Genomic DNA, 15,050 nt, shown 5'->3' with positions numbered 1-15,050 from the left:
ATGTAATATAATGGACGCCTATCATAAATTTCATTCAGAAGATGACGTGTTTTAGATTATTTTAGTTTTTATTGTTAGGGTGTTAAAATCGAAACATATTTTCCACTAGCTTTTAATTTCGGCTTAGCTCAAGAAAAAGCGTTTATGGTTTGAATCGATTATATTTCACAGTAGAATTTGCCTTGTTGATGCCGTCTTCCCTGGGTACATAGCTTCATCGCAAAAAAGAAAGTAAAGAATCGTGTAACATCCCGGGCGCGGTTCCACGGTTAACAATTTAATCCTGGTTGAAAATGAAAGGTTGAATGTAAGCTTAGAATACAATTTTACTATTCGCTCAATGGTATTATATGACATGTTATTGCTATATGCAGGCTAATAGTTAAAATGACAGATGGGATCAATGACAGCACAACGGCAGTTTTGCGGTCTGAGGCAGTATATTCCAGTACATATTACTTAATCTGAAGTTCCGATTTCTGCCACTGTACTCTATTTCTACATCAATCGTTTGTAATAGGTAGGTACCTTAACAGATTTTCCTCATGGATTTTACTTACAGTGGATGCTTCTTGCTACTTCTCCAAAATGAGTGTAGGGGAAAACCCAAAAAGTTAAAATGAGTTGATCATTAAAAAATATTTGAAATAGAAGAACTTTACAAGGAAACCCAAGGACACTAAGAAAATAAATTTGTGCACAACCAATCAGTACATTCTGCATACAGTTAGTTTACATGCTGAATAATAGTTTAATTGGAAGGGATGAAGTCAATTTAGAAACCTCTAATTTTGTTTGTACTTTCATCAAAACGATCAAAGTGAGGTACCACTGGACGGGATTATTGATAAAACTATATTACTTACTACTACCTAGGCCATATAGTCCAGTTACGAAATATTTGTCTATAACCCAATCCTGTGAACACTCATTAGAAAAATTAAGGAGGTGGGATGGAACTCTCTGGCCACTCAGAACTTGTGTGTACTAAATCATGTATGCCACTTAATGGTAGTTTTATATTCTTAGATATCATTACTTGTACTAGTACGTGATCCTATCTCATTTCTTGGTTCTGATTTATATATTCTCCAAACCAAAATGGCTGTAGCAGGAGCAGTGGAAAAAAACAATTGTGTCTCAACTTTAAAAAAAAAAAATAGGATGTTATAATTACAACGATTGAAATCTGAAAAAAAACTGTATGGTGGATCTAAACATTAGTACTGTTTTTTAATAATAAAAATTAGCCGACAACTTCTACAGGTGGCTTACAGTGGTTTGTTTGATCAGTGCTTTTAGTACAAATTCGCCTATTAATATTTTAAAATATCATGGAATATAAATAGTTTTTAATTTTAACTATATTGGATAAGTTACTGTGTTAAATAACATAAAAAGGTTAAATTTTATCTTAAACTGAATTTTAAAAACTGTTACGTCATAGTTAGTGTTGTTTAACATAAACACTCGAGGTGTTGCATTCAAATAAACAAAATAATAAATATTGGGAAGGTAATTTGATTTATTCGGATATTTTCCATTGTTTTAAGACACAAGAAATCAGTAACAGTACGTTTCACGATCTGCTTGCTGAACTCTTCCTCAGGTGCATAAATAGTCTAACATTCAACTGCAATATAAATATTGCATACAATTTTAGTAAATATTGTTATAAATTAATTTAGTTCATTTGGAAACATCTACAAAAATTGCTCTACAAGTTCATGCCGTGTCCAATAAGCACGACCATAAGTTGATAATCCAAAATAAACAAATCAAAACAGAATTATAAGAATATGTTAATTAATGCTAGTATAACATACCTTGTTATCACGATTTCTGGGAGCATCTCGAGAAGAAGAGTGTGAATACTGTCAGGCCTACTGTAACTACTGCCAGAGCTATGGGACAATAAGTGGATGACCTCACTACTGACCGTTCACAGTAGCCTACTAGCGCTTCCTAACCACAATTATTATCGTCGGTAGACGGCAAGTTATCAGGGATACGGACAACCGCTGTCATAGACCAGCCGTTAGTGATGAAACTGTGTTTACTTATCGTGGTATTCTATCCTTTAAAACAAATGAGTTACTCAGTGTTATCACTTTCTAGATAAGGCATTTCTAGGAGGTCATAAGTAAAAAATAGTAAGCGGCATTCTCTCTAGACATGCTGATTTACCTGTATGAGACATTAAGGGGTAATTATGTGTGTTCATGCAAGAGCTCTTATACTTAGAAATCTAACTACTTACTGTACTACTGTAATTTTATTGGTTCATTCCTTAGTCATTTAATAATTCCCTTTCTTAATAATCATTTTTAACGCCACCTAGATAACACAGAGAGGTAGAGTGAGGTTGAGTGGTAGAGAGGGCTAAATAGCCCTAACTCCGCCTCTTGAATAAAGGCATATTTCATTTCATTTCACAGACACAAGTCTTCTTTTATATCACAATTGTAGGGAAACATATTAAACATATATGAATCATATCGAGATCTTGCTCATATTAGCATATCAAGCAAAGACTTTTAGCTACTAGAAAATGCCTTCTTAAAGTCACTGGGTTAAAAAACTTCACCATAAACATAAATTATGGTGAAATGATTGTGACATGAAATTACTTATAACTTGTTTAGTTTTTTAATTCGAAGAAATAATAGCTACTTAGACAGTAAATATAACCACAGTCACTTTACAGAATACTGTTAATTGTGTTCTGCGACTATTCAAAAATGATATCAATGACAAAAGAAAGTTCAACACAAATATTAACCGTCCATTATACATTTGTGTATGTATTATGAACCTACAATTAAACGCTTCTAAATAATTAGATTTTTTGAAATTCACGTCGAGATATTTTTAGTTCCATATGCCCAATTCCACCATTTTTTTGATTTCGAACTAAACTTTTATGTTCTTCCAAGTAAATATTGTCATCATTGATAGCTCTAAATCCTAAAAGTTAAAACATGCTGTACTATCTATAATTACATGATTATTTTTTAATTTATATTTTTCCAAGAAAGGATATAATTAACTAAGTATATCATTTAGAAATTAAATACGCTTGTGGTTCAATTTTGGTTTCCCTCTGTTTTTAATTATTTTTCCTCTATAATCCCGTTGTATTTAAATTTTTAGAAGATATATTTTTATGAATACTTTTTTGAGTTCTAAGTCCCATTTTTTGTTTCTGATTAATATGAATTTTCTTATCATTATGTAATGTATTCAGAATATTACGGACAACTAGCCAGAAAAATAATTAACCACCGGGTAGATTTTGAAACTAAATGGAACAAACGGAGCTTGTAATTATGAACTTAGTTTTATAATTGTTTAGTTAACACCGAGGGCAAGGCGGAAGCATGCAACTGGTAACCTTTGACATCCACTTTAGTGTAAGTGTCCTATTAAGTTTATACGAGCAATAATAAATTTAAAGTGGGTTTTGCCATTGAAATATTTAACGGTTTAGAAATGCAGTAATGATGTAAACTATACTAAGATTTGGCCAAATGTAGGATAAAAATGGTAAAATGAATTTTGCATGTCTATATAATATATAAAAGAAAGTCGTGTTAGTTACACTATTTATAACTCAAGAACGGCTGAACCGTTTTGGCTGAAAATTGGTAAGGAGGTAGCTAAGAACTGGGAGAAGGACATAGGATACTTTTTATCCCCGTTCCCGATTCAGGATTCCGCCCCACTGGTCTCTAAAAGGTACAGAAATGCCCGTAAGAAATGCATTGCAGCAAACGTATGTTTATTAAGTGAAAGAGCCTTTTCAAATTTAATCAGCTGTTCTTTGTAAACATATATAATGCGACAAAAGAAATATGTTTTTATAATTTAATTATTATTTTAAATTTCTTTACACTTATAGTTTGAAAGCATAGAGTAAGCTTAAGAGAAACAGCAAATTTTCTGTTTCTGCAATCACTGTTAAACATAGACTTTACTATCCAGATAATACAATTCAAATTTGACGTAAAAATCCACCTTTAACTGCAATATTTATCCAATATAAACCATGCTTGATTAGAAGAGCAATGAAGATATCAAAATTACTATCTTACTTTGGTTACAAATATAAAGAATGTTATAAAACCAACCTTAGTTGTTTTTTTGACAGAAGTATGGTTCTCGAAACTCCGTGTGTACATATTCTCTCGATCGAGACAACAAAGCAAGCTCAATCATGGCATCGGAGATATAACTAATTTGATCCAGAAGTGATACACGCGCAAAGCCTAAAATAAAAACCATACGCAATTTCGCTTAACATCTGAAGCTCATAATCATTAGACTGTAATAATATGTACCTAAAATATGCCTATTTTTCGTTTCAAAATTACATTGAGCGCTATCATTTATTACATTGTATATAATTGTAACTTTTTGACTCCTGTCCACGATGGTCTAATATAGTTCAATTGTATACAAAAATCATAGAATATTGGAGAAAAATTCCAGTTATTTCACAGGTGCATATTGAGACTGTTTTAACATTTAAATCTTAAATAGATCATGAGCTTGGAGCATCTTTCAGTGACTATAATTTATCTCAGAATGGTAATAACGATGTTCAAAAGAAATATGCCTCCTATGTTCCAATTTTTCTGAAGGAAATCGTGTGCGAAGCCGTGGGTATCTGGGTATTTGGTAATTTATTTAAAATCAAGAGTTTTCGTTATAAAATACTACGAATTTATTGACGAACTAGCTGTTACCCGCAGCCAATCGCGCATAATTGCTTTTACTAAGTAATATAAGGACTTCGGTTCTTAAGATTTGCGTGCGAAGCCGTGGGTAACGGCTAGTATGAAATAAACTAATAACTCAAACTTATAATCATATTTTAAATTTCACCCCTAATACTAAAAATGATCAAGATATATGACAATAATGAAATTTTATATTTGTGTCTATTCAAATATGTTTATGGGGTTTATGACTCATTACTGTAAAATGAAAGAGGAGAGAACATTATCATTTTTAAACTTCAAATATGTTATGTTAAAAGATTGTTATTTTTATATAAATAATTGTGCATCAATTTGATTTATGCCAGGATGCCAAATGAGAGATCAATACAAGTAAATAGATGACGTTAATACCAATTAGGAAATTACTGAATTCTAACATAGACTTTTACACGCTGTTAGTTTCAATTCCCCCCTTAGGAAAGTTTTTAATTAAATATTGGTATATTATACGTAAGCCCATAATACTACATATTTACAAAACATTTTAAAACTTGTACACAAATTTAAATAATGTTACACATTATTAAAAAATATCCCAAATATAATATTGAAATTAAGAATGGTAATTTATTGAGGACATATATAGGAAATAATACGTTATATTAGAAACTATTATATACATTATATCCATAAGGATATTTATATAGCTCGTGTCTGTTTTGGAAAAAATTTGAAGACGGAATAGCTCTGGTGTGTATTTTAATAAAAAAATGAAAAATGTCTAACCTTGATGTTTTATTGTTTATTGTTGGATATTTACAAACTTTAAAATTAAATTTTGTAAATTATTTCTTGGATTTTAGTTGAACCTTTCATTTGTAATACGACACTTAATACTATGCCACATAGTGGGTATACACGTTTACGATGCATATCTTTAAAAGGATCATAAAACGGAACCACCAATTTTATGACACTTTCCTGTCAATATCCAATTATGGTATCAGCCAAAGCAGCCTATGAAGGAGCCAGATTAAACGGTTTATTACACGATTTTATCAAACACGCCATCATAAGTGCTCCTCAGGAAGGAAACGCTCTCTCGCTCTTTCAGGAGATAAACATTTTACGGCTTCGGATCCGTAACCGTAGGATACTTCCTACAAACATATAAAATCGCTTGTTCTTACACCGGTTTATACCGTTGGAACAAACTCACTCCAGGATTATCATTTACACATATTGTGACCTAATGTATCAGGCATAGATAGGCAATAAATTTTACACAAAAAAGTAAAATTTCTTAGAGCTCAGGATTAAATATTAAATTGTCATTTGAAATTCAAAATAAGTTCATTACTTTAATAAACATTTATACTATGGCTGTTTACCGCACAAGACAAAGAATAAACATTGTTTAGTATTATATAGAAGTGTTATTTCAGTTCAGTCTTGTTTAAATGTTATTGTGAATGTTTGAACTCATGGCTTCTGGCACGGTTGTTTTTACAATCCTCTAGTTTTAAAACTAAATTATAAATTCAGAGTGAAATATTCGTCAAAACTACAGGTATTTTTTAAAGGGCTTACAATATTTTACAGTATATTGATAGTAAAATTTGTAATATTTTGTAATAGGAGCTAAAGGTTAGAGTAATATTAACTAGTAAATATTTGTTGTTTCCTCTATTAAGATCTCTTTTTTAAGTAAATTAAAGTATATCCAAACAGGCTTTTGCCTTGGAGAACTGTTTTCCATTAGTATTTGAACTTTGAAATATTTGATTTTATATCCTAACATGCTCAGTACCCTTATGTTTTGTTTATTAGGTTGATTAATCTTATGTACCCACCAAGTATTCTGATTTTGTTTTACTTGATTTAGTACCTACTTAGATTTGTTATTTAGTTTTTATTTATTTAGTGTTATTAGTATTGTAATATGTTGCATATGTGTTTTCGTGTGTTTATAGATATACAAATGTTTAGTATAATATGTTTGAAAATTATTTATGGTATGTATTTTGCACAAATTAAAAGAATAATGGTTTTGAATAAAAATTAATATAAATAATTAATATGTTATGTATTTTACCTATAAACATATTTACATCAACCCTTTCAGTAGCAGATCTTAGTTAGGTGTAGACTACTGAACTACATTATACATTCCAGCTCCAGCTGGACTTTTACAACGCAAGGATAAGCATTGTATACTACCTACAACGATATTAACGAAATCTAAACTACATCCTGGTTGGGATCTAGTATTGACAGAAAAGCTACTATGACTTATTTACACTCAAAAATTACTAACAGTTACCAGAAGTAACCGAACTATCCTAAAAGAAATCCTTAGTAGATATCGGACAACCACTAAAGTAATTTCAATCTTAAAATAAAATAAATCAGAAAAAAGTCTCATCCACACTGCACGGCAATAAATAACTTCGTATCCCCCTGAGTGAAATACTTCTTAGTGTTCAATAAAATATCATGTAGGTGCATGCAGGATTATTTTATTCTATTTTGCCTATTCAGTAAAACATACATTGAAAATTCGGTCTTAAACGTCCCCTTGATTATAACCTTCCCTAACACTTAGGGGAATTCCCGTTGAACGAACTCCCTTTCGCCTAAGTGGAATTTAAGTTAAACCTAATTTTTAAAAGCCTGTGGCTCAATTTTATACGTTTTGTGGCTCTTTTCCTTTAAGTAAGTAAGTAAGTAATAGGCTTCCCTTATACTAATGAACGCTTATGTAGAAGTGAATGATGATATAAAAGTTCCAATCAAAAGTTCATTAGGTTCTCAAGATATCCTGCAATGAGTCAGGTTTCGCTGGCATTTAGCCAATAAAGCAAGGGACATTTAGGACCATAAAATTCAATATTGACCATGTACAAAATTAGGTTTAATCTATAAAACTCCAAGTCTGTAGCTCAAATCGTTCTACATAAGAGTATACTCGTGAAGGAAATAGGATTTTTCCGGACATTTGCCATCGTTCAGTAAAACAAGAAACAGTAATACTACGTTTCGAGATCTGCAATCTGATCTCTTCTTCAGGTAAAGAACTAACCTAATACATAATTACAAACTAGGTTAAAATAACCAAATTAGGTTAAAATACTTAGGCGTGCCACAACGCTTTGGTAAGATTTGTTAGTTCTTTACCTGAAGAAGAGATCAGATTGCAGATCTCGAAACGTAGTGTTACTGTTTCTTGTTTCCCTGAACGATGGCAAATGTCCGGAAAAATCCTGTTTCCTTCACAATCCTTCCATCGTCAAAAATCACCTTCAAACAAAGTATACTCGTAATCATCTGAGTGATAACCTTCGCTAACAAATGTCCACCACAGTCAAACTTAATCTTGAGTACGTAAAAAAAGCTTCACAAAGGTCTGAAGCACATTTTGCTCTAGATATAATCTGTGGAATACAGACTTCATGATAGATAAACGAAGATAGACTTACGAATTCATTAATAATTCTATTGAATGATTACAAACCATATACTATATTTTTAAATATATAGCTTGTTCCATTCTTGTGTAGATTTTCTTCGAAATATTATGCTTCGCTAATGATTAGCCATGACGTTTGAACATTCTGTATGAGTACATTCTCGCACACGAGCATCAACATTGACGTCATACACACTGAACATATACCCGAGAGTTAATGCATTTAGTACCATGATACAGGTAGTTGATATAGATCTATCCGATTGGCATGTCTATATTCTATATGTACTCTTAGCATACACCTTATTACTCATGTGATATTCACAATGATAAAAGCGAGAGCTAATGCTCTCATGCCATGTTGCACGTTGATGCACGAGAGAGAGAGAGAGAGAGAGAGAGAGAGAGAGAGAGAGAGAGAGAGAGAGAGAGAGAGAGAGAGAGAGAGAGAGAGAGAGAGAGAGAGAGAGAGAGAGAGAGAGGAGAGAGAGAGAGAGAGAGAGAGAGAGAGAGAGAGAGAGAGAGCTATCAGATTGCTGTGTCCACACACTCTATATACTCGGCACATACCCACACATGTGTATCAACACTCACAGCATATACATCCATCTAGCCAAAAGCTACCGTACTCTTCTCGCGTCTCCGGTCATGAAGTTATAGAATGTATACTTTGCTGCTATTGAAAATTTGTTTAAAACTTGCAATACAAATTATCAGGCAATGTACTTTCGTGTAAATAATTATGACGATCTTATAGATACTAAATTATAAGCATTGTTCAATGGTTTGTATCCATCCTGAAGTACTTAATTTAAAATAATGTTAATATATTATAAAATCAATAATAATTTTATCTTTTTAGAACTTCCAAGAGTATATAACCATATGATTAAACCGTACACAAACAAAAGAGTACCAAGACAATCCTATAAATGGTATAGTTACTATGTAAGAAAATATCAAATTCTTTACATAGCGAATCCTCTATTTTCTTTTATAATACATGGATACAAACAAATATTTAATGAATATAATTGAAAAACGTAGAAATTGTAGTGAAAATGTTTTGCGAAGCAATGGGGAAAATCCATAAGCGTAAGTATAAACTGATTTAATTCGTTTAAACTCTTTGGTATTTAAGGGAACACAGACAAAAGATTCATTTGATAGCTATAGAGTTGTCGGTCAAAAATATAATAACAATGAAAAAATGTGGTTCGCGAATCGTATGAGGGGAAATAATAAAACAATTCTTATTAATTTAGACAGTAAGTTATGCTCTCAGTAAATAAATTGGATTTGTGTTTGTGACGTGATATCTAGTTAACTCCTGTCTTTGACTGCAGTTATAACCCTGACGTATTTTATACAAACAAAATGATATTTAATACTCTTTATGAACTCCTTATTCTATTATTCTCGTAATTGGCATTGCTTGAGTTCAAAATGAGTAGTTATGTACTGCACTCATTATTGTGAATACATTTACTATGAAACCATATCGCAGCTCTGTTTCCGACTTCGGAGCAAATTAAAAAGGAAAATTGGGGAATTGGGTCAAAAGAATAGTCATTTTTATGAATAATGTGTAAAATATAATTAAATAAATTTTGATAAAAAAATTCAAAAGATGCAAAACAGTTTATAATTTTTAACTAAAGTTTTTGTTGCACTGGATTTTTTAAATTGCATTTTTAATTTTGACTTTTACCATAATTAGTGCAGCTGACAATAGATGTTTTTGAGAAAACATTCCTCTATCGATTTAAAGACAAACCATGTCGTATACTTAATCAGTGAAAATGGGATTTCGGCTTTTAGACTATAATATGATTTGCTTTATTCAGTTTTCCTCTGCTACATATTAATGATGACAATACAGTTGCAAGTGATCATTACTGCTGAGCGTACCTCGAGTCCTAAGCTAGCTAGGAGTAGCATTTCTCTGTAGGAGTCAGCGGGGGCCAGACACCGGGAATTATAGTGGGATGTGTCGAGATTGAGAGGAATGCAAATGATAACAGCTCCTAGCATTGAGCCTTCTCCCCCCACTCCCACTCATTGCTCTATGGAATATTAAACAGGATATTGGCACTGCCAGGTGTTTCATCTCTCACTTCCGCCACGCCAAGCCGGGTCACGTGACTTATTCATACCAGCTGATTAAACAGCCGGCTATACAATGAATACTTCACTCGGGGATCTATTTACCTTTTTACGATACAGTGCACGTGATTTTCGTATAGAAAAATGGTATCAAGAATTTTATAAATTCATCAATTTATAGGTCCTTACTTGGGTGTATCCAAATAAATATATTTAGGAACTTAGGGACTGTATTCAAAAGCTACTGCAAGGATTCTCTAATACAATTTTACAAAATTGCATTGTTAAGTGGCTACAGAATAAAGTTTGAATAAATAATCAAAAGACCTTCTAATATCTAAGGAATTAGATCAATTAAAGTACTTTAAAGCGATGGGGGGATAAGTCCAGACCTTATTTGTTAGGACTATTGATTGATTTAAAAACAACACATTATAAACATTGTTCAATCTTTAATGTATAGGGTTTTAGGCTACTTATTATTCGGATATGGTGATTCGAAACTCGAGAAAATATATTCAACAGGATATTTACTGTAATGCATTTTTCATGGGATTTGTAGCAACTTTATATACTAGTGAGATGTAGCCTGAAGAAATGAAAGAAAATGGAATATGCTTATAAATTAACCAGAGATCCTATGAATATTAATGTAAAGTTTCAGTACAATCGTTCAAGTAACTTCTATGTGATTGAATAACGCACAAATATACAAACACCGTTAAGTTTTCATATAATAGTATACACATGCAAGTAGAATTGTACTTATAAACAGTCGGGATTAATTAATAACCGGCAAAATTTAAATAATAGAATTGGTAAAACCTTTGTAAGATAAAGTAAACCTGTTTGTTGAGTTCTCATATTAAGTAGCGATGTAACATATCTTCGTACTCAAACGAACCGTACTGATAGTTAACAAGGATTGATTTAAAGTTTATATTTCTATTTATGAGTTTATCAGTTATAAAACTTGGATATTCCGTGGGTAATACTATTTGTTGAATTATGTTACCATCCTTTTTATAATTAATAGATAGTATAAGAGGAGTACTGAATAATCTAATCTGAATCGGGGTGAAACGGTGAGGTCCCATCAGCATATATGATATAATATAAGCTTCCATTACTTTTTTAGGAGTGAGGCCCAGATAACTTAGTTTGCTTACATTTTCAATTCCAACGTGAACTGAATGTTTCTTCAGAGCTATGTTTGTAAAGTATTTTTTATTAAAGTAAAGTAACAGTAAATAGTAGGAAAGGGGCTGTACGATAATACTTTACGTACTGCAAATTAGATTTAATCCATCGCCGAGTGGGCTAAAATTTTATAAAAAAGCAGCTTCAAATCAATTGTAATTTACAAGTACACTGTTAATGGGATCTTTCCACAGTAAAATCTTTCCTAATGTCAACAAAATGCAGCGACTTATTTAATACAATTAATATGAACTGGTAACAATATAGAGCGAAGGAAACTCCAACTGAAATTCCTGGGGAAATTGATGTTCCCCGTCTCGCTGCCAGTCGACAGTGATGGGTTCTGTCAGCGGAAGACGAGAGAATCCTGTCACGTCGTTCATTATTTTTGTTGTCATCTCTCCTTTATCAATTTCAACCTTCATAAGCGTTCATCTCGCTCATCTCGGGAATATTCAATTGTTTAATAGTAGTTGACGTTTAGCTTTACTCATCATGCCGTTACTCGCATTTTCTGCGTATCTCTTACGTTACGGTATGCTGGTAATTGTTAGTGATAATGTTAGTGATATTTAAAGTATTATAATCCAGTATTTTAAGAACAAGATTTATTTATTAATTAGTATGATTATGATGTATCGTAGTCCTGCCTTGTTTTATAAAATATTGTGTACTTATCATGGGTACTTATCAATTTCCTCAGATTGAAAATAACACTCTAACATTTCGTCTATAGCTAACTTCATTCGGCTACTATGTCACAAGTTATAATGCCATATGACTGTACTAATGTTTTTAAGAAACGTATTTATTCTGCTATGTCCTCGTTCCTATCATTAAGACTTATAAGACCAATGGAAAAATATTATATATATATATATATATATATATATATATATATATATATATATATATATATATATATATATATATAGATTTTCTCAGCCCTTTCAGTGACAAGTTTGACTATCGTTTAGCCAATTAGATATTGTAGACTTTATATTATCTAAGTATACACAAAGGGAATGAACATTTTAAATATTTGTAAACACTTCTATTATTTGATTACCAACCCAAATAAATCTCACAAGGACCTTTTTTGAAACGTTCATGTTCATTTAGTAGGTATGATTGTACACAATTTTATGAACTTTTACACAATTCTGATTTTCATAGGTGTTTGATGCTGATTGAGAGAACCTACACAAAGGTCTGTTTGAATGAAATAGTTTGCCTTCTCTCGCGTCCTCATGTACAAAGTGAGGCTTTGAAATGGCAGCTATGAAATGTTCTCCAACCAAGTTTATGTAGAGCGAATTGAAACGCGTTGACCGACAATATGGGTGTTTCCTAGACCTATTGCAAACGAAATTGTCATAGTGCATATAGTCCATTTTAGGGTAAATTGTGGTTACCTTAAATGAATTGCAAACCCTAAAATGGGAAAATGTTATGAAAAAGTATCTAAACACAAAATTTAAATTTAAAAACTTATTGTGAGGTGCTAAAAGAATTTACTCACTTATTTGTCTTTCAATTCTAGAGTAATATGATGCGTCATTTTCGTATGTTTAGAACACAATAAATCTCACTTAACACTTTTGACTTTATTGTACGTGGTGTGAAATTCGTATTAGTAATTTCGGTACAAACGCCATTTTGAATCACCGAGGTACATGTTTTATTCCTCACAAACTCCGAAGCTAATAAGTATAATAATAGAGGCAAATTAAAAAGTTGTATAAACGTTTTTATTAGCTATGAACGTTATACTACAAAGTATTAAAGCTGTGGTAAAGATTTCATGATAAGATAAATGACTACAAGGCAAAAAATCGGTGGTATAAATACTAAATTTTTGGCCTTTCTGCTTATGCCAAAGATTTAATCTGGATCCATTTTAAGACAGTAAACTTTATAGTGCCCAATCTCTTTTAGCTTAAATTGGAATATATAATTTTGAAAATGGTAAACAAATTTCAGAATTCATACTGTTGAAATGTTTAAGGATAAATTCCTAAATTTTAGGCAGTACCATCCATTTAAAAAAAGAAAGAATTAATTATATCTTACTTGAGCTGTTTTGGAATGAGGTTATATTTTTTAGCTATTTATAAAGTTAATGTTTTTCCGTTTTCAGGTTGACTTCCTGGTAAAACGATTAAACGTTAAGAAATTCTTATAATTATGACCAATTATTTTGGTTGATATGACAAACTGACGTTTTTAACAAGGAAACGAGTTAATTATGCACTTTTGATATTGCATGCTATATATAGGTAAAGAGAATCCCTATCAAATGTTGTATTAAACATACTTTAAAGTATTAAATGTACTTTCGAGGTCAAATTTGATTAGGAATAATGGGTTTGTTTTGTAATTATGTAAAACACTTTATAACGTTAAGTTTTAATCTAAATGTCCTAAAAAATATGTAAACATTCGATGCTTTTAACATAGAATACATAATAATAACTACCCGAGTATAGGCTGCTGTTTTATTGATTGTTGATCTAAAAAGGGCTTCTGAATTTTTGTCGTCCGTCCAGCTGTTCATATGTACGATAAACCTTGAGTCCTAGATATTTGAAAAATAGCCCCATTATAGTCTAAGAAAGAACCCTATGGATTTTGGGGGAAAACGTTAAGGGACATTCCGTTTGTGTCTATTCGTCACCCTTCTGTGCTTTAACTCTGGATAGGAAGGTTTTAAGTGCTTGAAACTTGGTACTTAAGTTTCTATATCCGTAAAAGACCTTATTGACTTTATTGTTAAAAGTTAAAATAACTGCCGTCTGCCTGCCTGTTTGTCTACATGTGCGATAACTCTGGATAGGAAGGTTTTAATTGCTTGAAACTTGGTACATAAGTTTCTGGATCCATGAAAGACCTTATTGATTTTATTGTTAAACTTTAAAAGAACTGCCCGTCTGTTTGCCCGTTTGCCCTCATGGGCGATAACTCTTGATAGAAGGGTCTTAGATATTTGAAAGGTGGTGAAGAGGTTACGGTTGGTTCAAGCAAGAAGTCTAATGGTTTTCATGTAATGATTTGTCAGGGAAATCAATACGTATGTTTGTACTTATGTGCTAGAACTCTTACGTTATGTTTACAGATCCGTCGATATTAGATAAAGAGCGATACTTTTTAATCTTTTTCTGCCTGTCATTATGGGCCACTGACCTGTACAGGGATCTAATACAACAAAATAAGGGGGAGAGTCGATACAGTAAAAGGTTGACGGTACTGATAGAAAGAGCTATGGGCACATATAGGATTTTAACCTGCGCCATCTCTCTCAGACCATCATCATAGTCGTCAATGATTTATTCGCTGAGAAGTTATTAGGTTATTACAATGGTATAGCGACATTTGAACCGTAAAGACAGTTCTTCGATAGTACTATGATTAGTTAAAATGTATAAGTACTTTGAATGATTACAATATACTTTTACTACTGATGAGCTTAATATTTTAGCTTGAAGGTAATTTTTAATTATGCTTTAAGTTTGCTTATATGGATCATCGTGACTGGTTTTTCTACATTAGGT

The 15,050-nt window shown here is 31.8% G+C and overlaps 1 protein-coding gene across 4 annotated transcripts in view; it reads right to left on the bottom strand.

Annotated features, from left to right (window-relative positions):
- The window catches only part of LOC124364947 (sodium/hydrogen exchanger 9B2), an 87,561-nt gene that overhangs the window by 46,394 nt on the left and 26,117 nt on the right, over positions 1–15,050 (bottom strand). Inside the window, exon 1 of one of the 4 annotated variants that reach the window (XM_046820793.1) lies at positions 1,827–1,982. The exons of the other annotated variants lie outside the window; for them this stretch is intronic. Coding sequence (XP_046676749.1) covers positions 1,827–1,852 — 26 coding nt within the window. The 5' untranslated portion in view covers positions 1,853–1,982. Of the gene's footprint in view, positions 1–1,826; positions 1,983–15,050 lie in introns of those variants that run through there. 4 annotated transcript variants of the gene reach the window in all.

This window comes from Homalodisca vitripennis, chromosome 6 (genome assembly GCF_021130785.1).
Source record: "Homalodisca vitripennis isolate AUS2020 chromosome 6, UT_GWSS_2.1, whole genome shotgun sequence".
NCBI classification, from domain to species: Eukaryota; Metazoa; Arthropoda; class Insecta; order Hemiptera; family Cicadellidae; genus Homalodisca; species Homalodisca vitripennis.
Note: the sequence above shows the minus strand (reverse complement) of the source record. Positions and strands in the feature narration are given on the sequence as shown.